The 26482-nt window shown below is 59.4% G+C and overlaps 1 protein-coding gene across 6 annotated transcripts; it reads left to right on the forward strand.

The window, feature by feature from the left end:
* Positions 1–333: 333 nt before the first annotated feature.
* Positions 334–26482, forward strand: FGFR4 (fibroblast growth factor receptor 4). 6 transcript variants are annotated; one of them, XM_064520970.1, is made up of 21 exons: positions 334–461; positions 784–887; positions 987–1082; positions 1980–2130; positions 3591–3830; positions 20761–21042; positions 21149–21238; positions 21436–21602; positions 21718–21841; positions 22172–22362; positions 22520–22658; positions 22780–22973; positions 23244–23389; positions 23771–23892; positions 24004–24114; positions 24294–24484; positions 24918–25040; positions 25124–25194; positions 25469–25606; positions 25676–25781; positions 25872–26482. In XM_064520970.1, the coding sequence occupies exons 1-21, from the start codon at positions 401–403 to the stop codon at positions 26016–26018; spliced, it is 2994 nt and encodes a 997-aa protein (XP_064377040.1). In that variant the 5' UTR covers positions 334–400; the 3' UTR covers positions 26019–26482. The 6 variants fall into 6 exon arrangements, with proteins under 6 accessions (XP_064377040.1, XP_064377041.1, XP_064377042.1 ...); XM_064520971.1 differs by having other exon boundaries at positions 20761–21030; XM_064520972.1 differs by having other exon boundaries at positions 363–457.

Below are 26482 nucleotides of genomic sequence, written 5' to 3' on the forward strand. Positions count from 1 at the left end.
GATGAGGAAGCCAGTGTGAGACCATGGCTGACCAGCACAAGAGTGCTGCTCGGACAGCTGTGGGGCCGTGCCGTGACCTGGGGCTGGCCCGGCCCGGCTCGGCGGAGTCTCCGCGCCCGGCGCGGGCCGCTCTCGCCGCCCCGGCCGCCGGCGCTGCCCCCAGCAAAGCGCCGTGCCCGCAAGCAACATGACCGCCACCGCCTCCAGCATGAGCACGTGACGGCGCGCGGCGCCTGCCGGCGGGGCTCTCGCGGGAAGCTGACCGCCACCGCTTCTCGCGAGAAGTCGCCGCCTCGCTCCGCCCTCCCCCGCCGTTGCTAGGCGCCAGGGAGCGCGCGGAGCCCTCGCGAGAGCGGCGGGCGGGGCGGGGCGGGGCCGGCGGCGGCGGCGCGCGACTAAGATGGCGGACGGGGCGGGTAGCAACGGGGACGCGGTGGTGCTGCCGGTGGGCAAGGAGGCAGGTGAGCGGGGCCGGCGGTGCTGCCGCTGCCCCAGCGTGGGCGGGTCGCGGTGTGGGGCCTGCTGTGGCGTCCGCGCCGACCCCCGCCGGGCAGCTCCCCGGCGCGACCCGACCCCGCGGCGCCGCCTCCCCTCGGGGCAGTGCCAGGGACGGGCCGCGAGCCCCCTCGCCGCCTTGGGGCCGGCCGGCCGGGCCGCCGCCACAGGCCGCCCCCGTTTGCCTGGCGGCGCTGGGCGCTGCCGGCCGCGGTGCTTATGTCTCCCACCTTTGAGGCAGCAAGTGGCTTTTCGGGAAACTTGACTCCCCTGTTGTGTTCTTTGCAGTCGATCGTATGATCAGAGAGAACAGTCACATTTTCACAGACGCCCAGTGTAAAGTGTGTAGTGCTCTGCTCATCTCAGAGTCCCAGAAGCTTGCTCATTACCAGGTTAGATCACAGGCTGTAACCAAACTTCTTGATTTGTCTTTAATTAAGGAGCATATAGACAAAGTGTTAAACAACAGGGTTTTTTTGTGCTTTCTTCAGAGTAAGAAACATGCAAACAAAGTGAGGCGATATTTGTCTATCCATGGTGAAGAGGAGCTTTCACAGGGGAAGAAAATGAAACTGGATGCTAAGCAGGTAAAAGTACCTTTTTTTAATTAAAATTCAGAAAGTTGATTGCTACATGATCTGGAGGCCCTTGAAAGTAAATGAATGTGCTCTCAGAAAGGGCATTGCCAGAACTGAGTAGCTCAATGGCAGTTTTGTCACGAAGCCATATTTCAGTGAGTGCAGTTCCTATTGCCTTTTGTATTGAAACAACTGCACATTTCCTTTTATTGGAAGTCTTCCTGGGAATTATCTCAAATGACAGGGAAAGTGTATAGCAATGGTTTTTCCTTTCAGTGAGAACATGTTGTGGAGTGACCAGCTACTGGAATTCACTTTTTGGGGTGATCCCTTATTACATGGTTTTCTTTAACTGGTAGTTAGGAACCGTTGGTCAGTAGAGGGAACGCATTCCACTCAGCCATCTGTCTGCCCCATGACTCATTTGGGAAACAGATTCTACTTTGATGATTGCTTCAGCTTTAATCCCTAACCCTCAAGCATTTGTAGCAGAAGGGGGAGGGATGAAAAAAGGATTCCTTTGCACATAACGTTAAGCTTAGAAATGACTGCTGTTGCCTGCTCAGCTAGCATCATATTGCAGATGACCCAGTTGATAGTGATGTCTGTGTTGCTCGGTTCACACCTTGCAGAGAGTAGAAGGCTGGCTGTTCCAATTCTGGTAGCCACTCATTTAACCTTATCCTTAACCCTTGTAGGCCAGGACTGCCCCTCTAGCTAAAGTGGTTCACTAACAGGTGAAAGCAAGAGGCTAGTCTGAAATGAGATCACTGTCCAGCGAAGGGAAACATGGTGTTGCCTCACGGAAATCCTGTTCAGTCCGTTCTCCTCAACTTAACACTTAAATGTCTCTGATTAGCTTGTTTTCCTAGATACTTAAACCTTGGTATTTCCTCTTGTAAACAGGAGAGCAAGCAGGAGAACAGCAATGGGGAAGACAGGAACAAGTGCTGTCCCATCTGTAATATGACCTTTTCTTCTCCGGCTGTGGCAACCTCTCACTACTTAGGCAAGACTCATGCCAAGAACATGAAGCAGCAGTCCCCCAAAGTGGAAGGTATGTCTGTCTGCAGTGCCTTTGGGCACAAAGGGAGGCTTTTCAAGCTAAAAATTGCTGCATGTAAAGATTCCAAGTTGAGAAGTGGCATTAGATCACATGTGTAAGCTTTTGTGAGTAAGCAAATGCTCTTATGTATGAAGTGGGGTGGGCTAGCAGTGTGCTTCCTGAGATGCAGCCTCTCTCAGCAGCCTGCTTGGTAGGCTGGCATTAAGTAAAAGTTGGGTAGGGCTGTATCTTGTTTAGATAAACGCAGCTTGCTGCCGTGTTGTATCCATCTCTGTATGCTGGGCACGGGAGAGAGCTCTTTCTCATGCAACATGAAGTTAAGCCGTAGAAATGTTTGTTATGGGATATGGTGCCTGCTGAAAACTTACAGGGACTGAAATGACTGGGGGAACTCATAAAAGACAAGTTCACTAAGGTTATTCAAAACAAAGATGTAGTCTCTGTGATTCAGGAACTTCTGAGCTGCAGATAGCTGGAAACTGGGAGAATATAGCTGGAAGGTACCAGTTTGTGCTTGTCCTGACCTTGTGCTCTTCCTGCAGCATCCGCTGTTGATGGCTGTCAAGACGGGGTACTGTCCAAGCAGACCTTGAGTCTGACCCAGAAACAGCTGCCTGTGTTTCCCACCCCTTTGTCGGCAGATAGAAAGGTCTGATGGGTGGAGGGGTAGGGAGCAGGTAGGGACATCCGAGAGTCCTGGGTGGTGCAGCTGGTCAGGACAAAAGAAAAATGTGGCCTCTGGGTGCCCCTGGAGAGGATGGTTTGTGCTAGCACCAAGCTGCAGTAAGCATGAGCGGTCTGGAGCATATCCACCCATCGGTCTGAGAAGAGTTCTTGGGTACTTAGAAAGTTCCTGTCTGGTGTTCAAGTACCCCTTAATTAGAGGACGTAGCAGTTGTTTCCATTGTACAGGAGTGCTTGGCTCTCTGTGTGAGTTCACTTCATTAGACCTAGTTCTGCTCATGTTATTTCTCAAGCAAGACTCTTCTTGACTTTGGTTCAGGATCAAGTTCTACTGTTAGTGTTTCCAGAAACCTGCTTGCTTTTCCTATAGAAGGGCTGTGTTCTAACTGCCTCCTATTTTCTTTGCCTGGATGATAACAGCAGAAAGGAGACAATCTATGTTGCGTCTTTTGCATAAAGCCATAATTATGTTACTCTATTAAAGAGAAATATGCAAATCTGATTTTTTTTTTTTTAACCCTGGAAGTACTTCTGGCCTACTTTAAACTGTCTTACTGCATGCTTCTGATTCTGGAATGTTAAGGGAAGAGGTAGGAACAACCTGAATTTATTTAGAGGTCTTGCATTCTTTGTCTAAGATTGTTTGGGGTTTTTTGTTTTCTTTGTTTTTTTGTTGTGTTTTTGTTTTAATGTGGATTTGGAAATGAAATGACTGCTTTTTACATTTAAGTTCTGTGACTGATCAACAGTTTCGATTCACCCTACAGAAGTGGTGGCCCCCCAGAAACATCCTGCCACCCTCCCTGCCTCTACTGTGTCCTCTAATGAAGAGAACAAGGACATTACTGACCCAGACAAGTTTTGTAGCCTCTGCCATGCTACGTTCAACAACCCCCTCATGGCAAAACAGCATTATGTAGGCAAGAAGCACAGAAAGCAAGAGACCAAACACAAGCTGATGGCACACTATGGCCGAACCCCTGATGCACCAGCATCGTCCTTCATGGGTGAGTTCTTAGCAGGCAGGTTAATAAATTGCTGAAGAGCAGGGTGGGAGAGTAACAGTATGTGTCCGACAGGTCTCTGGGCCAGGCAGTCCATGAGGAGGGAACAAGGGAGAATTGCTTGTGATGGAGGATAGTGATTATTCACTGTAAGATTGATTTGATGATGTTGTGAACCCCTGAAACCAAGGAGGGGGTGAGACTGCAGCTACTTGTGGCTGTCTTTGGGTTGTGTTCTGCGATGTTGTCTAATCAGGTATGTCCATCTTATTCTCCCTGTGGGTAACCCAGGGATTTTGGCCAGTACTGTTTCTAGCTAGGTGGATTGTGTCCAAAATGGAAAGATAAAAGTGGCATTTGATACAAAAAAAAAATCTTCAGAGGGGAATAGCCAAAGATGGAAGAAATAGGTTTAACTGCAGCTGCTGCTTCAAAGCACATGAAAGCTAGAGAGATTTCTGCCTTTTTGCCTCTGTGTGGGCACTTCCATCTGATGAACTAATGTAGCTTTCTCTGAAGCAGGCAGGAATGTGAAAAATTGAGCTATTAAGGAGGAACTTCAGGCAAACAGTTAAAACTCTTCACTTGGTTTATGATCTGCTGCTTATGAGTACTTCTAAGTGATGAAAGCTCTTGGAGTCCAGTGAAAGCATTAGGAGCCCAGAGTAAACTTCCTTGTTCTTCCCAGCAGCCCTCTGTTGAACCAGAAACTCTAGTAACCTGCTGGATGCTTGAGGTAAAAAAAAAAAAAGCAGATAAATTGTCCTAAAATCCTCTTCGAAGGCTTCTTTCTCTGTCATAAAAGCCCCCATAAGCAGAAGATTAATTATCCTAATTCTTTGCAAGCCACCTTTAGATATTGGTAGCACTTATGAGAAATGAGGCTCAATTATCCAAGCAGTATGCTCTCCCACATTGCATAGTCGTGTGGGAGGTGGAAAAGGTGCTTGATATCTAGTGTTACCCATCTGTTTTTTGCCTAATTAGTAGGGCCTGATCAATGGCTCCACTTTGTGACTCAGGATCTGATGGTGGCAGGAGCCGCAACCCAGGCAGGCTGGGTAAGTGGCTAGTTCTGTGTGATGGATGTCTTCTGTGAAGCGCTTACAGAGCTGGAGTATCTACGTCCACATCTTTATGGCACTTAAGCTGTTCCAGGCAAGATTTTAGAGCTTGGGCTATAACCAGGAGCTGTTCTGATGTGATGGGTGGCTCAGAGGGCTAAAGTCAGGGATGTTTTCTCCTGCTCCTTTTGCCCCTCTCTGTATGCTGTCAGCCATGCCAAGCTGGCATGCCATCAGATTTCTTCCCAGCACAATCCACTTAATTCTCTTTTTTATAAAATTGAGCTCAGTTTCTGATTTTTATTTTCTGTGAGGGTGCTGGTATCTTCTTCTGGCACGTCCCATCCCTAAACCTATCTCTGCTGGGATCTGACTGGCAGCAAGTGAAGGTGTTCTTTTCTTCACAGAACAACACCCAGATATTGTCTGCTTAAAGTTCCTCTAGGAACCATCAGCTTGGGGTGCAGGAGTGCTGTTTAAAGGACTTGGCGCACACACCTGTTTGCCAGAATTGCAGCAGAGATCTTGACCTCTATCATGCAGGGGGTGGATGTGATGACTGTAGTGGGTCATCTGGCCTTTCGTGCCTGTGTCCAACTCTCTGTTTTGAGAGTTAAATGGCCCACGAGTGTCTAAAATCTCTTCTGTAGTGAAGAAGACAGATGGGGAAATGTCTGCTGCATTGTGTTGTGCTTCTTGCTCTCAAAGATTACATTGCTCTGCACTCTTGGGGTGAATGTCTGAAATTTCTTTCACCTTAAGGAAATATTTCTTTTATGTGAGATTCTAAGGCAGAGCCCTTCCCCAGAGAGCTTGAATTCAAGAGTAATTAATGTCTTGAGGACAACTGCCAGGAGTTTCCCCTCTTACAGGCTCCTGTAGTAAGCTGTACTACCATGCTTGCTTGTTTGGTATCTGTGACCTCCAGAACTTTCATTCCAGCTGGAGTTGTCATGTTACACAAGACCATCAATCTGTCTGGTACAACTATTGTTGGAAACTTTTTTGCAGTTAACTGATGCACTGACTGTAGCTGAACTGCTTGAGCACAGAGTTTAGTATTCTCAATTCACACTTCAACAAGGCTTAACAGAATGTTGCATTGTGGAACTTGACATCGTGTATAATCTCTTCTGACTTTTAATTGAAACACTTCAAACTTACAAATTTAAGTATCTCCCTCACATTCTGTTATGAAATATAAAGATCGGGAGAAGTGAAAGTTTGGGAGAGAAGTGGAATTGCAAAGGTAGTATAACATCAGGTTTGGTTTCCTAATGCTAAGATTTTACTAAGCTTGATAGTGTGCGCTGTTCATCTATAAAAATTAATACAGATTTCCTATGAACAAACTTGTGTGACCAGGAAAACTTTTTTGGCTTAGTGATTCCCTCGCACCACTCTGCAGTGACTGACCAATGTCTTAAGCTGCTGATGGGGTGGTTGGATTCTGTGACAACCTTGCCTGGTCAGGATATTGACTTGCTATTTCTTTAGCAGTTAACTAACGCATCAAGTGATTGACTATCTATCTCACTTGTTTCTACCTCAGGCACCAAGTTGTTGGCTAGCTGTGTGTGCTAACATTGATGTCTGTTTCAGCTGGGAAGGGGTACCCCTGCAACACATGTAACATAGTACTGAACTCCATAGAGCAGTACCAAGCTCACATCAGTGGCTTCAAACACAAGAATCAGTAAGTAACTTTCTTGTTTAAGTGTGTTTCCAGGCTTGCTGTTCAAATCAGTGGCTTAACTGTAACGTAAAATACAGTTTTGAATGCATATTTCAAGCTGACTTGCAAGCAGAACAATACAGTTTTGTGAAAGCTTGTGCTGTTTGCTCTGAAGCAGATTCACACTTGGGGTGCTTAACACCTGCTCAGCTTCTTCCACAGCTCCCTCTGCAGACAGCTCTGGGCTGCTGCCAAAGTAGAAGTGCCCTTTGGTTGTGTTTGGTTCTTGATGGCTGAGATCAGTGTGGACCTCTGAAATGAACGCATCCAGGCTGACACCTATTAAACACTGTTTCTGTAGCAAGCAAGATTTTAATTTAATTCAAGACTGGCTTAGTGGAGGTCTGCTTGCCATTCTAGTCTCTCATGGAGTTGCTTGTCTTACAATTCAGGATGTAGTCAACACACTCTGGAAACCTAGACTACATTGCTGAACTCACTCTCATGGTTAGTGAGTTAAATAGCAGGATCCCCTGGGAATATCATTGACCTGAACATGTTAGGCTGCCAGGGAGATGATACATGATACTAAAAATACTTGTTCTGGACACTGTCAAAGTTGGAATCTTTAATTCTAGAGCCTTAACTAAGAGATGATCAGTAATGAAGCCAGGTTGGTTGGAGTTTTTCTTAAAAGAAAGAACAATGCACTGGAAAACCCTGCCTGAAGTGCAGACAGATTCCTAGCCGAATTGCCCAGAGAGGGTAGGGGGAAAACATGGAACTTTCTCTATTGCTTAAATGTGGAATAACGGCCCCTAGACATCCTAGCCCTGTGCAGTACTTGATAAGAAGACATATGCTCCATCTGTTATTCCAAAAAAGTTTCAGCTCTTGGAGAGCACAGCAGGAGTAGTGAATAGCAAGTATCCAGCCTGGATTCATCCCACTCTAGAAAGATAACATCAAAGATGTTCCCAACACAAATGTATACTGTTCCCATTAAGGGCATAAATGTTGTTCCAGTTTTTGGAGCTGCACAACTCCCTTTCAGAAAGCTGCTCCTGGACTTAGCTCTGACGTCATGTTTCAGGCCAGCTCCTACAGTCTGAAAGGGGAGCAAGGGTGTCTGCTTTGTAATGGAAGCTCTTAACAGCCTTTAGCTGTGCAATAGCTAATTCTGCCATGCTAAAGGTGGCTGTTTGCGCACACGCATGCATGCGCCCATGCAGAGGATAAGAATGCACTTGGGTGCTTTTCTGGCAGGTCTATTGACTTGGCTATAGTAGGCCATTACTCCACTGATAGCAGTGCTTGCTGAGCAGTGTTTGCAGCTCACAGATTTCGGAGCCGTTCTGACATTCTCCTTTCTCCATTCTCTTCTTATTGCTCTCTTGGATGTCCAGGATGCCAGGAGCAGTGCCGATTGTAGGACCATTCCCACCACAGCAGTATGTTCGGGAAGAGTCAACTGCCCCAGGAGGCTACAGTTATTTCAGCCAAGACTTCTAGAGCAAGTTGCAGCACTGTTCTTGGAGTTGTTGGTGGCCCAAGAACACACATCCTTTGCCAGCCCACAATGGTTTCATTATCCCTCTGGATAAGCAAAACCCTGCCCTCCTGTATGCACCCATTGAGCAGAATGGGGGCTGAATCTGTCAGAAAAAGGATCCAGCTGGAAAAGACTTGCTAGACAGCAAATACTTCACTCCCTTAGAGTAGTTTTCATTGTGTAATTGCTTCCTGTAAAGGTGGGTGCGGTGTGAGAGGAAGTGTGTATCTGGAATAAGGAGGTTTTGGCAACAGGCTGGTGAAGGCCACCTCTTCCCTCACCAGAGCAAATAATGGATTCTTGCACCTGGAAGGCCAGCATCCCATGCTCAAAGGTGTCTGTTGCTGGGGGAGAGCTTGTAGACCCTAGCAGGCAGCACTTATGCAGTGTGGATGGGACACTGTGCAGGCTGCCTGGCTTTTTACAGACCTAAAATAGGAAATAGCAGTATGGCATCTCTTTGTGCCTCCCCTGGTCAGGTTTATGTGCAGGATTTTTTGAGCCACTGCTTGCTGTTACAGCCTTTCATAGTACTGCAGCCGTTGGTTCTGGAGCTCTGTTGTCTAGATCTGGTTAACAAGTAGTTACAATTTCTGTTGTGCAAGCTGCTAGTAGTAGGAGTGGAGGGCTGAAAGAGCAGTTAGAGCTCCCGGCTCTCCAGACAGCTCAGCCCTCTGCTCTGAGGATTTCCATGTGGAAGGAAGTAACTGTTTAGCCTGGTTTCCTATGGAAACTGGTGTATGTGATCATTCACCATGTGTGTCTTTGTATCCCCTGTAACTTAAATCAACCCCAGCCAAACTTGGCAGTGATGGAGATCTCGAAGATCTAAATGCAATCAGTGAAGAAAGAGAGAGAGAGATGAACTTATCTCTAATTCTATCAGGGTCTGCATTGGAGTGCAGAATTTTCCATTTTGCCACCAATATACTCTGGGGAAAGAGGATTTTAAGGAAAAAGAGGAGGGAATAAATCTGGATACAGCAGAAAACTGTGGTGTAACTCAGCTGAATTGTCAGCTGACCAAAAAACCCTACAAATCCTCTGGAAACCTGCCTTCATTAGCCCTTTGCTAGTTGCTACTTGCCCAACCCTTCTCCACAAGGTTCTTACAGATCTGTATCACCCTGGGAAAAAAAGGTGTTCTATATTTCAAACATGGAAATTAAAACTAAATGGTCTCTTCATGGTGCTAATGCACGAGATCTGTTAGAAAAAGCCCTGGAAGGAAGGGCAGGCTTCTGAGACTGTTGTGTTTTGGATGAGTTCTTTAAATGTTTTACTCTTAAGCTAAGGCACTGCCTGTTCGCTGCTAGCCTGCCACAAGAGCCATGTGCATTGGGCTGGCCTTATGTTCAGTGCCAGTGCTCCAAGTCAGCCACCCCAGGGTTTTGTCCCAGCCTTAGTGCCTCCATGGAGCTGAGGCTTTGCTAGCCCTTGGCTAATCTCCTGCTTCTTTTCTTCCATGGGCCAGAAGGACAGGGATGTGGCTTCTCTCAGGACTTGCCTGGCAAGCCGCAGCTTTGTGGGGCTGACAAGCGTGGGTGAAGGCTGCAGACACACTGTGCTGTTGGGGTGGGCTGAGCAGAGCTGCTGCCTCCCATCACATGGTTTCGGCAGCTGTTGGAAGGGCAGGCTGGGGTCCTTTACTCCAAATGTTGTGTTCCAGGGTGAGCAGCTGATGCCCTCGTGAGGCTGAGAGCCAGTCTTTGTAGAGGCACTTCCAAACACCAGCATGTGCACTGATCAGGTTAATCAGGGAGAGAGAGAGTTGGATGTTAATCTCTATGCTTGGAGTGAGTGCCTTCCCCTGCCTGCTCCAGAGTGTGCATATTCTTTGTTCTCTCTTCACCCTGCACTGAATCTGCCATCCTCCCTTAGGACAGGCTCCTGCTGGTCTGGGTTTGCCTTCCTAATGTTTTCCAGTCTTGCACTACTGCTGAGGTCTGACCTTAGTCTCCTGCTAAAGAGGGAGTGCTTTTAAACCTTGCAAGTTGATCAACAAGCAGAAAATTGCAATGAACTGAAGGAAGCATTGTGTGCCTGGTAGCACTGGATGGCCTCCAACTCCGAACTCTGCTGCTTAGCTCTCGTCTTGCTGTATGAGGGCAGGTGCCTGCTAGATGTGCTATGCATTGACACCAAGAGGGATCCACTTCCAGCACTGTCCAGTCTGGTGTGTCACTCCACTGTCTGTGTACTGACAGTTTTGCCTTCTCCTGTACCCAATGTATCTGCTGTTTCCCTAAGGTGAAGCTCTCCAAATAGAGTGTTTATTACTACTTTTGGGTGCTGTGTCTCTGGTACAGCCTGTCCTGGGTTTTTGCCATCCTTCAAAGCAAAGAACAGGATGCAGACACTTTTAAAATGTTTGGGATGGGAGGGAGGCTTGTGTTCTAACCACCTTCCTCAAGCTGCTGCTATCCCAAGGCACCCTGAGGTCCAGACAAAGCTGGTTAAGTACCTTCTTCCGTGCTCCTCTGGCATGTCAGTGTGGCCTTGGGCATGCCACAGTCACCGAGGGGAACACAGGACAGTCTGGACTTAGACTGCTGGCACTTCTGCAAGCTGTGCGGCTCATGCTGGAAAAATGTCAGTGACTGTTGTAAGAGGCTGTGCCCTGTTTTCTGGCAGTCCTGTGGCAGCACAGGAGCAGTGTGATGGCAAGGCTGCGCTGCTTCTGTCTGTTCGCACCATGCCTCGTTGGAGCAGACTCTGTTTGCTTGCTCTCCTGCTGGGTACAATGTGCCAGATCTGAGGCTGTCTCAAAATAGCTTGTCTTGTACTGGGGAGTGTTGACATGTGCTGGGCAGAGCAGCATACCCCTGCTTTGAGAGGGTGCTGCTTTGCTGATCCCCACTGCCCAGAGCCATTCCTGCATGAGAAATGCTATAATATAGGGCAGCTCACCTGTGTGCCGTGGGCTCCGGTGCTCCAGTACTGGCTGTCCAGCTCCTTGGCAGCCAAGGCTGCGGCAGAGCACAGAACACCAGTGTCCTGGGAGCAGCGCAGGGCCTTGCACTGGCACAGAGGGTGGTGCTGCCCTTGGCCTCCCTGGTGGGTGCTGGGAGGGACTGGTTGAGTCCTGCAGGCATGGCACGGCACATCTGTCAGGGTCCTGTGCCTGCTGCTTCCAAGCTGTCCCTCACTGAACCCTTCTGCTTGATCACAGTGGGGCTGCAGTGTTTCCTGCAGCTCCTGGCCCTTAGCTGAGCGCAGGTACTCCCTGAGGCAGGTGCCTGTGGTGGAAGAGGCTCCTGGGCAGCCTGGGCCCTTAGCGTGTCCCCTTCCCCAGTGGAGGGATGGCTGGCAGTGGTCTTGCAGTGGCAGTCACCGCCAGATGGCAGCCCTGCCGGTCATACCTGGTGCTGCAGTGGGTGTCCTGCAGCCCAGGGTGCTCAGAGACATCCCGGCCCATCCCTGTGCTCCAGATGTGGCAGCCTGGGTGCCGAAGTTCCTGGCGTCCCAGCTGTGCTGGGTGCATGCTGTCCTGGTGGCTTCTCCAGCTCATGGCCTGCTCTGATGGGGGCCCAGCAGCCTGGGTGCCCATGCAGCGCCCAGCTGTGCCTGCCTGACCAGCCAGGCCTGTGGCTCAGCCCCTCTGCCTGCTGCGGTGCAGCACCCATGGGTGCCCTGGAGTGTGATGGGACAGGCTAGCCATGCTGTGGGGCTGGAGCGACCCATGCATTGGGGAAGGCTGAGGTCTGAGTGTGGTCTTTTCTGCAGCCTCCACTAGGCAGGCTGTGCCGCAGAGCCCGTGCCGGCGCACTGCTGCCTGCCTGCCTGCGCGGCCGCGGCTGCCCAGCCCTGCTCAGCCTCCCTGCCTGGGGCCTCTGCAGGCAGCACCTTGCTGGGCCAGGGCTCTGGCTGCCCGCGACAGGCCGAGCCCCAGCGCCTTCCGGGCTGGCAGGCACCACACAGGGCACGGAGCCACCAAGTAGCCACATCCCCCCGCGGAAATGCTGCCGTCCCCTGCCCGTGCCGGAGCCAGCTCCTTGGAGCCTGCCAGTCTGAGGAGCCAGCTCATCCTCCGGCATGGCGCTGGTGCTGCGAGGAGACAGCGCCATGGGGCTGGGCCCCAGGTTCCCCCCTCGCTGGGGGGAATGTGGCCCTGTCTGCAGCCCTAACTGCTCCCATCCCTTTTGGCCCCGCTGTTTCTAGCAAGTAAATGAGGTACAGATGTAGAGGCAGGGCTGGGTGCCTGCTTGCCATCAGGGGCTGGGACCATCAGGGTGGCCCTGTTCCTGCCTTGCACCCCCCTGCTGGAGGCACACTGCTTCCAGGAGGAGCCACTGGTGCCTCACAGGGGACAGAGCTAGCGGGCAAGGCTCTGGGTCCCGTCCCCGAGGCTTTGCCAAGCCCTGCTTGTTCAGCCCATAGATGGGCACCAGGGAGGGGGCTCCAGCCAGCACCACGGCTGTGCAGTCCAGCACATGGGGTGTGCAGCTGCCCAAAGGGGAGCAGCACCCATCCTGGGCCCCATGCACCCCTGTCCCAGAGCCTGGTGCACCCAATGTTACCTGGGCATGGCCGTGCCAAGCAGGGGCAGCAGGGATGCGGCAGGGGCGATCTCACTGCTCGCTCCCTGCCAGCAGGCTCAACGCTGCAGGGCCAGCCCTGGCCCCACCGAGCTCCCTGCTGGGGCTGGGGAGCTGTTCCTGCCCCATCCTGAAGGATGCACCCGTCTCTGTGGGTGCTGATGCGCCCGGCTGGGGGCTTGGCCGAAGCCCAGTGTCATGGTATCGCTTGCCCAGGAGCCCCTGCACCTGGCCCCATGCTCTGAGCTTCCCAAAGACAGCAGCAGGTTCATGTTTGCTGAGTTCTGCCTGGTTAAAACTTAACCGGGCTGAGTTGCTCCATCAGTCCCTCCCTGCAGGAGATAAGGATCGCCAGGCGCGCCTGAGTCCGCCGCGTGGGGAGCACTGCCCCGAGGCCGGTGCTCAGGCTGCAGCACAGTGCGGGCACTCGCTGGGGGAAAGCAGAGGGACGGGGCCAGGGTGGGCTTGAGGCTGGGCTCCTGCCCTCGCCACGCGGCCCCTGCTCTGCCAAGCAGGCTGCGGAGCTGCGACCTGGTCCCGCACGCACATCCCGGGGAGCCCCTAGACATGGTGGCACCATGCGCACAGCCCATGCGAGGTGCCCAGCTGGAAACACCGGCACCTCTGGGCCTGGTGCCAGCACAGGGCCCTGCGGGCAGTCAGCACCTGTGGCAGGAGGGCAGCTACCAGCAAGGCTGGAGCCGGGATGCTGGGGCAGGGCCTGGCTCCTGGCCTCCCCGGAGCGGTCCTGCCTGGCCTGGAGCCAGCCAGCTTCCCCTCTGCAGGGCACCCACCCCGCGCAGCCCCTGCCCGGGCTCACCGGCTCCCCGCTGATAAGAGGGCCGCGGATTGCCACCAGGGCTGTAAAGCTGCCGGCATGTCAAGGCCGACGGGGCTGCAGGGAGCCAGGAGCTTTTGCACCGGGACGGCCCACCCGCTCCGGGGCCCCTGCACGCAGCTCCTCGCGCTCGGGCGCTGGCCTGCTCCCTCGGCACTGCGGGGCCCTGGCGGCCTCAGCACGCATGGAGTGAGCTCGCTCGGCCTCAGCGTCCTGACCCTGTGCACGTACAGGCTGGGGGTGCTAGGAGCCAGGGGAGCCGGTGCCCCAAACAACAGCCGTTCAGGAGAGGCCAAGAGAAACTTCCAGGAGGAAAGAGCCCCCCGGGCTCCGGCCCCCCCAGGAGCCGCCAGGCCGTGCGCGCTCATGCTGGCCGCAGGTGCGACCGCAGCAGGAACGGCAGCGAGCGCTGGGGCCAGGCACAAGGGGCGGCTGTGTTCCCGCAGCCCCGGCTGCCTTCCAAGAGCAATATTGTTGGCACCAGGCAGGCTCCCTGCGCCGGCAGCACATACACGGGCCTTTCATGAGGGGAGCAGTGATGATTTACTGCCTGGGGGAAGGGGCAGGGGTGGGAGGATGGAGCCATGGTGTGCCTGCCCCTACGCCCAGCCCCGTGCGCGCGCTCGCTGCCACTGGGCTCTGCACGCCCCAGCGGGGCTGTGGGTCCGGCTTCGCGCGGGGGCTCACCGCGGGCTGCCTCCCTGCAGGCGGCATGGGGCAGAGCGGGTGCCTCCGGGCATGGGGGGGGGGGGACACCGGCGCCAAGCGAGGGGAGGGTGCCCACGTCAGCCATCACGGGAGGGAGCAGGACAACACGCCAGCGCGGGGGCAAGGCCGGGACGGCAGCAGAGCTGCTGTGCCCCGCGTTTCGCCGACGCTGCCACCCTGCCTGGAGCCGCATTGCCGCAGCCCTGTCTGCACCGTGCCTGCCACCTCGCTGCCCGGCGGACACGCTCCCTCTCTGGGCAGCCGCGCCGTGCCTGAGCTCCTGCCCGCCGCGGGGACGCGCGCTGGCTGCGGCTGAGGGCAGCAGCCAGCAGGGCCAGGCTGGAGTGGCGGAGGAGGCCGCTGGGGCAGGGGCGCACCGGCAGCACAGGGGAGCCGGCACTGGCACAATCCCCCCTTGTTGTGCTGCTGGCGTGGCGGAGGCCGCGGCGGCGCTGCCGGAGGCGGGTGGCAGGCGGTGGGCCGTGCTACCATGAAGGGCTTTTTGTTTGCCTTCAGTTGCTGTTATAAATCAAGGCAGGCAGCCTGAGCCCCCCGGCCCGGCTCAGCCCCCCAGCCGGGAGGGGACGGGCTCCCAGCCTCGTGCAGCACAGCCCCGCGGCGTCCTGAGCCTGCACCCCAGCGCCTCCCTGCCCCAAGGGGTGCTCAGCCCCGTGCAGCAGGGAGCTCCGGGGCAGGGGCCGGGGGAGCACGTCTCGGTGCCAGCATGGGGTGCTCTTGCCCTGCTCCCCTGCGCCCACACTATCCCGGCTGGGGTATGGGGGGTCTCAGACAGAGGGGGGTCTGGGGGCCCACAAGCCATGCGCTGGGGATGGTGGGAATGGTGGCTGCTGGCACCACCTGCCAGGGGACACGGGCATCGCTGGGCGTCCCTGCCTTCTCCTCGGTGCTGCCCACGCAGCCCAGCCCCCCGGCACACAGAACCCTCGGCAGACGCCCAGCCTGGTCCAGCCACAGCCACCAGCAGACGTAGCTGCAGGCGCAGCCGCTGGGCCCGGCTCCCATGGCTCCTGCAGCCCCGGTGCATGGGAGTGGGGCTGGGCACCGCAGGCGGCGCGGGCAGGGCACGACAGTGCCCCAGAGCGGGGCAGCTGCCCGGGCTGCAGCTCCTGCGGGCGCTACACAGCCACGCGCTGCCCTCCCCTGCGTCCCAGCGCTCCTCCGGCCTTCTCAGTGCCGGGAGGTGCCCCCTTCCCGCGCTTGCCCCCATCACCCCACACTTTGTGCACTCTCCCCCAGGCAGCTGGGGGGATTTGCTGCCCTGCAGCCCCTCTGCGCACCCCGGGCCTGCCTGGCTCTTCCATGGAGGTGAGCTGAGCGGGGCCGGCAGCAACTGCTGCCTCGTGTTTGCAGGTGCTTTCTGGGTTCTTTTGGTTTTGATTTGGTTTTGATTCGAATCGAGCTGAACACAACGTTTTTCCGCGCTTCCGGCCCGCTGCAAGCTCCACAGGGGCTGCTGCTGCTCCATGAAATCGATGTTCCCGTCCGCTTCACGCGCCGGCAGGAATGCCAAACAGCTGCCAGCAGCCCCAGGGGCTCCCAGCCCCAGGGCCTGCTGCATGCCCCGGCCCCCTGGGCCCGGCCCAGTGCCCCAGGAAGGGGACGTGTGTGCTGGGTGGTGACTGCCACCAGTGCTCACAGCACGAACAGGCCGAGCCACCGCTGCAATGAGATTTTATCATGCTGGAAATTGCCATTTTTGCATGACGAAGCTGCATGGGAAAAGCTGGGCCTGAGCTTACTGGCACGGGCCTGCAGGGTGGTGGCCTCATCCAGCAACAGCCCTGTCCCCACTCGCCCAAGCCGTGCCAAGCACAGGTAGGCTGGCAGCACAGCGCGTGGCGCCGGCACGTCTCGCCCCAGCTCAGGACACATCTTGCAGGGAGGCAGACGGATGGCGAAGCAGGGAGCAACGCAGTGAGGCACAGCAGCTGCGCCCAGCCAGCCCGTGTGCAAGGAGGGGGCTGTGGGGCCACATCCTGGCTGGGTGCAGAGAGTCCCCTCCTTTGGCAGCAGGAAGGGCGCCGTGGTGCATGGAGGGGCCGAGGCTGCCTGGCCGTGCTTGGGGGTCCTGCACGGGAGGCAGCGGGTCCCGGGCCGGGGCACGCTGCGGCTGCCGGAGAGTGAGGCGACGTGTTTATCGGTTGGATTAGGGCCCCTCCAGCCCCAGCGCGCAGCCTTGCTGCGTTTTACAGCAGCCTGTTACAGGCTTCTAATGAGGGTCACGGCCACTTTATGGCAGTGGCAGTGATAACGCTGCAACTAATTGCGGCAGAATTAGCGAGCGGGCTGCTTCACGCACCGGGCAACGCGCCACGCGGAGCCGCCCTGGCAGGATGCCCAAAACCTCCGCGGTGCCCTGGGCACTTCCAGCACTCCGCTTGCTCTGCTGGCCGGCAGGGGAGAGCAGACGGGTCCCTGCTGCCCGGCAGTCCAAGCCGCCACGCGCCAGCCTTGCCTCCCCGTGCCCAGCGTGCGCCGGGAAGCAGCCGGGTCCTTCACAGGGAGAGGGAAGGCCAACACGGCTCCCTGTGCGGCCGGGCAGGCGGGAGCCCACGCTGGGCCTTCCCCGGTGCACATCCTGCCCTGCTCCCCGGCTGCCCCCGTCCTCGCGCCATGCGGGGGCTGACGTCCCGCCTGCAGGGATGGTGACAGCGTGGTGCCTCGCTGCCCGCGGGTGGGTGGGGGCACCTGGGGAGGGTGCCTGCGAGCCACCCGTTGGGTGCTGAAGGGGAGGCCCTGGGCCCCCCTGGCCGCTGCCCTTCCCCAGCTTGGCAGCGCCTGGGTTTGCATATGAAAAGGTGCTGAGCAGAGTGGTGGTGGGGGGGCCGCTATCGCAGGGGCCATTAGCACAACGGCCCGGCCCGAGGGGAAGGCAGGGGCCTGGCTAATGTGTCTGTGGGAGGGAGGCTGGGGGCCAGGGGCCAGGGGCCGGCGGATTGCCCGCGGCTGGGGCATTGGTGTGCAGTGGGGCAGGGAGGCCTGGGGCTTGTGGGGGTTGGGATGCTGGGCGCAGTGGGGACAGGGGGCATGGGGAGGTGCCCCCAGCATCCTCCCACCACCGCTGCTCCCCACAGGCCTGGTCCTGGCGTCTGGCTGGAGCAACTGGCCTGGGGGTGGCGGCAGCAGCGGGGCGCCGCGTCCTGCTCTGCGGCCACACCGCTGCCCGCCTGGCGGCGAATGGCATTTTCGTGTCCCCGTCCGTCCCTCTGTCCCCCCCCCCGGCGGGGCCCAGCCTGCCTCTGCCCCCCAGGAGCGGGTCTCAGCCCCGCGGTGTGCGGCCTCAGCCCCACACCTCAGCCCCGCGGGGTCTCGCTCAGCCCCACGGGGTCTCGTCTCGGCCCCCCGGGGCCGCTCCAGCCCCCCTGGGCCCCGCCCTCGCCCCAGCCCCAGCCCCAGCCCCAGCCCCGCGGGCAGCGGCGAGGCCCCGGAGGCCGGGCCGGGCCGGGCCGGGCCGGGCGGCGCGGGGGAGGGCGGCGCGGGCGGGCCGCCCCCGGCGAGGGCCGCACGCGGCGCCGCTGTAACCCGAGCGCTTCCCTACAAAGTGCCCGCGCCCGCGGCGGCGGCGGCAGAGCCGGGCCGGCGCGCACCGAGGGCGGCGGCGGGCAGGGCGGCAGGGAGGCAGGCGGCGGCGGCGAGGGGCCGCCCTCGGCAGCCGCTGCGCCCGCCATGGGGCCGCGCTGCGGGCCGCCGCGGCGCTGACCGGCCCCGCGCCCCGACGTGAGCGGCGGCGGACTTTGCCCGGACCTCCCCGCGGCGCGCGGGCGGCTCCGCCGAGGGAGCCCCTCACCGCCGGTAACGACGCCCGCGACCCCCTTCCCCTGGGCCTCCGCTCTGCTCGGGATCCCGGCCCCCTCTCCCCTCGGGGCTGTCCCGGACCCCCCCCACCCCCGGTTCCCGGCGCCCCCCCGTCTCTGAATCCCGGGTCTCCCCTGCGCCCCCCGTGCGTTGCGCCCCCTGATCCCTCACCTCAGGGCTGTCCTGTCCCCGGGCCCCCCCTCCATCCCCTCTGCCCTCGGGGCTGTCCCCTCCTGGGAATTGTAACCCCCCACGTCGGTGGGGCCCCAGCACCCCCCTGCGACCCTGATCCCGGGACCCTCTACCCTCGGGGCTGTCCCCGGGACCCCCCTCACCTCGGGGCACCCCGACCCTTGCAGCCGCAGGTCCCCCTTGGTCGGGTAGACCTGTGCCCAGCGCCCTGGCCACACGGGGGTCAGGGTCGTGGTCCCTGCTGCCGGCTTGCAGGGGTCAGGTCCCTGTGCCTGAGCGGGGTCCCTCCACTCATGTCCCCTCACCCAGCCGTCGAGGTTTGAGGGCTGGAGGGGGCTCGGGGCTCCCCCCTCCTCCCACCAGGACAACATGCTGTGGGGACTCGTGTCACCCAGGCCCCCCGTGGCGTGTCCCCCGGGGCACCCCGGGGCAGGGCTAAGATGCAGAGGTGACACCCCCGTCCCTCCCCACGCGTCCCAGCTGGCCGGGGCTGTGCGGGGGCGGGAGCTGGCTGCCCGGCACAGGGCAGGGCGCTGGCGGCTGCGGGCGCTGCTGCTGGCTCCGGTCACTGGGCTCCTGCCTGTCTTGCAGGGTGCGAGCCGCCGCGCCAGCGGGGCCTGGAAGATGTGGCTCCCGCTGCACATCCTGCCGGGGCTGCTGCTGGCGGCCGCGGGGGCTCGGCCAGCTGCTTCCCCAGGCAGGACGCTGGAGCCAGGTACGGCGGCTGGGGGCACAGACCGGGGCTTGGAGAGAGGGGACGGTGGGACTGGGGGTGCTGCCCTCCAAGTGCATCCTCAGACCCTGCAAGCTGGGCAGCAAGCCTGTGGTGCTGGGGGTGCTCTCAGCACCTGCTTTGCCTGCCCCGGGCACGCGGAGCTGCATGTGTGCACGCGTGTGTGCGAGTGTGCGTGTGGCTGGGCAGCAGGGGCTGAGGGAGTGGGGGCACTGCGTGGCGGGGCATGCAGCATGGGAGGTGCTGAGCACTCGGCTGGAGGCTGGAAGAAGCAGGGCTGGCTCGGGACAGGCTGTTGCTCGGGGTGGGCGACTCTGCGGTACCGGGGGTTCAGGTTTGCTCTGGGAAGAGTGCCATGGCGCGGGACGGTGTGAAAGCTGTCGCTGTGGCAGCTGCGTGTTATCCATTAGCAGCCGGGAATGCTCTCAGCAGGTTCGAGTGCGTACCAGAGAAGCCCACGTGCACAGAGGAGCAGGGGCCACCCCACAGCTTGTCTCTGGTGGCAGAGCAGATGGCTAGGGAGCACATGGGTGTGCGTGTGCAGGACCCACGGACAGTGACCAAGACAAGGCTCAGTGGATGGGAGGGATGTGGACGGCAGGGCTCATGTCATCTGGGGCCAGGCTAGGAAAGAGGAGGCATTGCTGGGCCACTGGTCCTGCTTTCTTCAGTCCTTGCGTATCGGTTTGGTCCCCAAGACCCCAGCACACAGCGAGGTTGCAGTCGGTGTTTGCCAAGCTGATAGTTGGGTCATTTCTGCTCTTGATGTTTGCACGAGACGGCCGTTAGCTGGCCAAAGGCAGGGCTGGGTCCCGGCTGCACTTGTGGCATGTGGATGTGTTGCGTGAGACAGGCAGTGCCGCGGAGGAGGGTGTGCAGACACGGCTTCTGCGCTTGCTGCTGTGGGTCCCTGGTCTGGGTCCGCTTTGCAGGTGCTCGACTCCGAACCTCTCCGCCAGCCAGGGCTGCGCTGTCCTAGCAGCATGGCCCCAGCCCAGCCTGGCTGCTCCCGCGCAGCACTGGGTGGGCGAGGGTCGCCTTTGCCGTGGGTTTGCTCCACAGCAGGTTTGGCGCTGGGGCTGGCTTCCACAGCAGGGTGAGAGCAGAGCGTTCCCGGGAAACGTCCATGCAGGAGCCAGCACTGAGCACCGGCTCCCAGGGAAGTCAGGGCTGGCCCAGGCAGCACCCACAGGGGCAGGACAGTCGGCGCTCAGCCCTCGCCAGGCGCCCGGCCTTGGGGAGCAGCGGCCCCACTGCATGGCAGGAGGGGATGCAGGGCATGGAGAGCCTGGCCCCGGTGGAGGGGACATGGGACAGCATGATCGGAGATCCTGAGCGGCCGAGTGGGCCAGACCCTGCAGGAAGGGCTGCCGGGGAGCAGCAGACCTAGGACGGCTGGGAGGGTTTGATGCCAAGTGCCCCTGCTCCTGTCTGGGGCAAGGCCGGGGGTACGGAGGAGCTGGGGAGCCCCTGCCCTCGGTCAGTGCCGAGGGGCGCCCGTCCTCTGTGGGGCAGAAGGGGCTCAGGCACCGTGGGGCGCAGGGAGCAGCCCGTCCAGAAGGGCTGTGGCATGTGTGGCCTTGGACAGGGACACGGCAGTGCCAGGCAGGCAGTCGGAGAAGCCTCGTCCCACACCTGAGGGCAGAGTCCAGCCCTCGCCCATGACCACAGGCTGGATGGAGCCGGGCGCCGGGCCATGCTGTGTCGTGTGCTCTCTGCACCGGGGTGGGGATGTGCTGCGGGTCCTGCTGGTGGAGGCACGTGAGGAGCAGTGAGCATTGGGTCTGGTGCTTAGCGCGTTTCTCCCGGGCTGGCAGAGATGTTCGAGAGCCCTTTGCTGGAGTCAGAAGAGGAACATCTCCTGCTGGACCCAGGCAATGTGTTGAAGCTGTACTGCGATGCCAACCACAGCAGTGCCAGCGTGGTCTGGTACAAGGAGTCCAGGCCTCTTGTCCCAGGAGGTCGCATCCATCTCCAGCAGAGCCTGTTGGAGATCTCAGAGGTCGCCTATGAGGACTCGGGGCTCTACGTGTGCCGGGCACGGGTGACTGGGGAGATCCTGCGCAACTTCACCATCTCTGTTGTGGGTAAGAGCCCAGGTAGCGCCCAGCCCACTGTCTGGGGCTGCCGTGGGGAGGAGGGCACCCCACATCCCATGCAGTCCTGCAGGTAGAGATGTCCCTCTCAACCCATCTTCCCTTGCAGACTCACTGGCATCGGGTGATGACGATGAAGACAGTGACAGGGATGGTCTGCACAGAGACCGGAACGAGGAGCCCATCTACGTGCACAGAGGTCAGTGCTGCCTGGGGTAAGGAGCAGCTCAGGCCGCATCCGGGGTCTGTCCTGCCCCGGAGAATGCCGTGTGGGGCAGGGCCTTGCTCACAGCACAAGGGGCTAGGAGCAGCTCAGCCAAGCTCCAGGCTGCCCCTTGGCCCCCGAGCTGGGACCTGCACCCCGTCCTGCTGTGCATTAACCACGTGTCTCCCCAGCGCCCTACTGGACGCATCCGCACCGGATGGACAAGAAGCTGTACGCGGTGCCCGCAGGGAACACGGTCAAGTTTCGCTGCCCGGCCTCGGGCAGCCCCAGCCCCAGCATCCGCTGGTTCAAGAACGGGCGCGAGTTTCGGGGCGAGCACCGCATCGGAGGCATCCGGGTAAGGGCACAGGTTCCCCTTGCAGCGTCTGCCCATCCCGGGGCCCGGCTCAGCAGCAGCTTTGTTCCCCTCACCCTCTCCATCACCCCTCACCATGTCACCTCCCTCTCTGCAGCTTCGGCACCAGCACTGGAGCCTGGTCATGGAGAGCGTGGTGCCCTCCGACCGCGGCAACTACACCTGCCTGGTGGAGAACAGGTTCGGCAGCATCCGCTACAGCTACCTCCTGGATGTGCTGGGTGAGCGCTCTTCTGAGCAGTGCTGGTGCTGGGTCTCTGCTCATGCAGGGCTCTGGGAGAGGGGCACAGGCCCACGGGGAAGGAGGCAGAGGAGTCTGTTCATGTCCTCACTGCTTGAGCAGGCCACGTGTCCCTGGAGAGTCCCGAGCACACAAGGGACATGGGGATGGGAGACGAGGCTTGGAGCTGCACTGCTTCACTGCCAGGTCCTGGGAAGGGCTCACCATGGCTCCTGGGGTTCACGGAGGGCAGGGAGGGAGGCAGAAATAAGGCCCTGCCCCAAGCGTCACGTGCTGTGTTGGTGACACTGCCCTGCTTTCCTCTGTGCAGAGAGATCCCCGCACAGGCCCATCCTGCAGGCTGGGCTGCCTGCCAACACCACAGTCCTGGTGGGCAGCGACGTGGAGTTCTTCTGCAAGGTCTACAGCGATGCCCAGCCCCACATCCAGTGGCTGAAGCACATCGAGGTGAACGGCAGCAGCTACGGTCCTGACGGCGTCCCCTATGTGCAAGTGCTCAAGGTAACACCCGGCCCTGGGAGATCAGGAATAAGCCACCTTGCAGACCAGAACTGGAAGTGCCCAGACACCAGGCGTCCACCCTGAAGTGATGACGAGGGGTTTGCACAGAGCCTGCCTTCGAGGAGGGGTGCTCACGCTCTGTTCCCTTCCCTGGCAGACTGCGGACATCAACAGCTCAGAGGTGGAGGTGTTGTACCTGCGCAACGTCTCCATGGAGGATGCCGGCGAGTACACCTGCCTGGCCGGGAACTCCATCGGCCTCTCCTACCAGTCCGCCTGGCTCACCGTGCTCCCAGGTGAGGGCAGGGGCTCCGGCGCAGCAGCGCGAGGCTGGTGCGGGAGCGGGGGGCCTCGCTGGGAAACAGGGGCCTGGGCATGCGGGACCATGGCTATGGCCAACTCATTCACTCCCTCCAGAAGAGGACCTGGAGCGGGAAGCCGAGGCCCCCGAGGCCAAGTACACGGACATCATCATCTACACATCGGGCTCGCTGGCTGTGGCCATGGCTGTCATCATTGTGGTACTGTGCCGGATGCAGACCCAGCCAAGCAAGCAGCCTCTGGAGCCCATGGCTGTCCACAAGCTCTCCAAATTCCCACTCATCCGACAGGTACGTGCCAAGTGGGAGCCCTGGGAACGTGGAGGGCCGGCTGCTGCTAGTGCCACCTGCACGCATGCCCCCTTATTGTCCTGCCAGCCCTCCCCACTGCCTCCTCCTGCCCTCAGCCCCTGGGAACTCCCTCGCCCCGTTGCTCTGAGTGAGGGTGTCTCTGCAGCACCACTGGATCCTGCATGTCCCTGCTGTCCTCAGGCTGGGAGCCTTGTTTGCCCCCCAGAGCACAGGGCCAGATGGCTGAGGTCTCCTGTGCTCTCTCCGCAGTTCTCCCTAGACTCCAGCTCCTCCGGGAAGTCCAGCACGTCCCTGATGCGCGTCACTCGTCTCTCCTCTAGCTGTGCCCCGATGCTGGCTGGGGTCATGGAGCTGGACCTGCCCCTTGACTCCAAGTGGGAGTTCCCCCGAGACAAGTATGGTGCCACGCAACACGGGGCAGAGGGAGGGCTGTGTCTGAGGGCTGCTGTCTGCAGCCACCCCCGGGACCAGCAGCTTGTGGGCGCAGGATGGGAAGGTCTCCTGGCTGCCCTGATACCCTGTCAGTCTGTAACGCAGACCTGTGGGTCAGGGCTCCCCATCACCAGGAACCGGGAGCCAGCACCACTATACCCCCAGGCTCTGCATAAAGAACTGACAGCCGCAATGGGTGCCAGTGCTGGGACTCTGCACTCACCCCAGCCCAGGGCAGAGAAGGGCAGCCACGCCGGCTCTGCCCCACGGTGTCGGACGGTGCTGTGGGGTGGGCAGCAGGGCTCTCCCTGCGGGGTGCTCACGGATCCGTCTCACCCTGCCAGGCTGGTGCTGGGCAAGCCCCTGGGAGAAGGCTGCTTTGGCCAGGTGGTGCGGGCAGAGGCGTACGGCATCGACAGAGACCAGCCGGACCAAGCCGTCACTGTGGCCGTCAAGATGCTCAAAGGTAACCGTTTCCGTGTGGCCTCCCAGGCACAGAGGTTGTGGCGGTGCCAGGTGTGGGGCCAGGCTGGGGTGCCACCCCAACTAGCACAGTGACGAGACCCTCCTTCCCCAGACAACGCCACTGACAAGGACCTGGCTGACCTCATCTCCGAGATGGAGATGATGAAGCTCATGGACAAGCACAAAAACATCATCAATCTCCTGGGAGTCTGCACGCAGGATGGTGAGGGGGGCTATGCAGGCAGGGCTCAGGGGAACGGGGAGGGCAGGCATGGGGCTGAAAGGGGGCAGGTTGTGAGCAGAGGAGGGGGGACTTTTGGGTGGGCTTCTGGGTGGGCAGGGAAGAGTTGGAGGGGGCCTGGATGGGGCACTGGGGCTGAGCAGTGTGGACACCCTTTCCAGGGCCACTGTATGTGATCGTGGAGTTTGCTGCGAAGGGCAACCTGCGTGAGTACCTCCGGGCCCGGCGGCCCCCGACGCCTGACTATACTTTCAACGTCACCGCGATGCCCGAGGAGCAGCTCTCCTTCAAGGACCTGGTCTCTTGCGTCTACCAGGTGGCCCGTGGCATGGAGTACCTGGAGTCCAAACGGGTACGGCTGGCACAGCCCATTGGGTGCCTGTGCCTGCAAAAACCTTGGGGTGGGCACAGCACTGATGGAGGAGCTGTGTGTTTCATGTCCCTGCTGAAGCCACTGTTCTCTCTCTGAACGAAGAGGGCGAACCCAGCCACCTCCTCCAGGCTGTCCAGCAGCTCCCAGCCACGTCCAGCAAAGCTCAGGGCAGCATCTCCCCAGAAACATCTGTGTAGGACAAAAGACCTGTCCTGCTTCCTGGTTCTCTTCCCCAGATGCAGCTGTCACTGCAGCCAGCCCCATTTGGGGACCCTGACGTGGGAGTGTGGGGAGGACTGGTGGGGCCATGAGGTGCGTGGGAGGTGTGTGGCAGTCAGGGTGTGAGAAGGGGACACGCTGAACCGGAGCCGCTGTCTCAAACCTCCTGCGGGTGATGGTTCCTTCCTGGCAGTGCATCCACCGTGACTTGGCTGCCCGCAACGTGCTCGTCACGGCGGAGAGCGTGATGAAAATTGCTGACTTCGGCTTGGCCAGAGATGTCCACGACATCGACTACTACAAGAAAACCAGCAATGTGAGTGTGGCAGGGCCTGGGAGAGGGCAAGGGATGGGGACGGGGCCCGTGGCCACAGCTAAGCAGAGGGTTTGTTCTTGCAGGGTCGCCTGCCCGTGAAGTGGATGGCCCCGGAGGCCCTGTTCGACCGTGTCTACACGCACCAGAGTGATGTGTGAGTCCCGGGGACTGAGGGCTGCTACAGGGCGTGGGAGGAGGCAGCTCCATGGGGCTGTGCCCGCACTGGAGAGCCACCGCAGGGATGCAACGGCAGGGCACATCTCTCCTGGCAGTGACACCTGGCCCTGTGGGTGTCTGGACCTGCCACCTTCTCCTGTCCCCTCCTCCCACGGCAGAGCAGGGTGCTGTGGGGGCAGCAAGGGCCCTGCCTGCGCAGGAAGGGGCCGAGGACATGGCTGACACCCCCCCCTTGCTGCCTGTGATCCCAGGTGGTCCTTTGGGATCCTGATGTGGGAGATCTTCACCCTGGGGGGCTCCCCCTACCCCGGCATCCCCGTAGAAGAGCTGTTCAAGCTGCTGAAGGAGGGGCACCGCATGGACCGGCCGTCCAACTGCACCCACGAGCTGTGAGTACTGGCCTGGCAGGGGGGGCAGGGGCTGTGGCATGGCCCCGCTGATGCGCCCTCGCTCCCCAGGTACATGCTGATGAGGGAGTGCTGGCACGCCGTGCCCTCCCAGCGCCCCACCTTCAAGCAGCTGGTGGAGGGGCTGGACAAGATCCTGGCGGCCGTCTCCGAGGAGGTGAGTTGTGGAGGGGAGGGCCCTGCGCGGCGCCCGCGGGCGGCGAGGCAGGCAGCGCCGGGCACTGACGGCCCCGTCTCTCCCCTGCAGTACCTGGACCTCTCCATGCCCTTCGAGCAGTACTCGCCCTCCTGCGAGGACACCACCAGCACCTGCTCTTCGGACGACTCCGTCTTCACCCACGACCCGCTGCCGCTCGCTCCCTGCCTCTTCACCTACCCCAGTGTGAGGACATAAGGGCGGGCAGGGACGGGGGATGCCAAGGGCACCGCTGCTCTCGGGGGCAGCGGATCCGGGCACGAAGCGGGCGCAGGGCTGTTCCCTGCTGTGCATGGGCAGGGCCCCGAGCCACAGTGCTGGGGCAGGGGGCCCCTCTCTCCAGGGCCTGGGGGACTTGGGCTCCTCCCTGCCTGGCCTCATCTCTGCGCCGTGCCTTCAGTCCAGACTGAGACCTGCAAATCCGGGCCTGGCGTTGCATGAGCTAGTGCCTCTCTGGGACGGGCGCTGCCCCAGGTCACCTGCTGCATCACCCAGAGAGCCGGGCTTTGTCCGGCGTTGCTTTGACTGGATGTTTCAATGGAAGTGTCTCCTGGCGGGAGCCCTGCTGCCTGCCTGGCTCCTGCCTGCCTCTGTACATAGCCATAGAGATGAATATTTATGTACATGAACTATCGAGCTGATAAATTATTTTTTGGAATAGA

Source organism: Dromaius novaehollandiae, chromosome 15, assembly GCF_036370855.1.
Source record: "Dromaius novaehollandiae isolate bDroNov1 chromosome 15, bDroNov1.hap1, whole genome shotgun sequence".
NCBI classification, from domain to species: Eukaryota; Metazoa; Chordata; class Aves; order Casuariiformes; family Dromaiidae; genus Dromaius; species Dromaius novaehollandiae.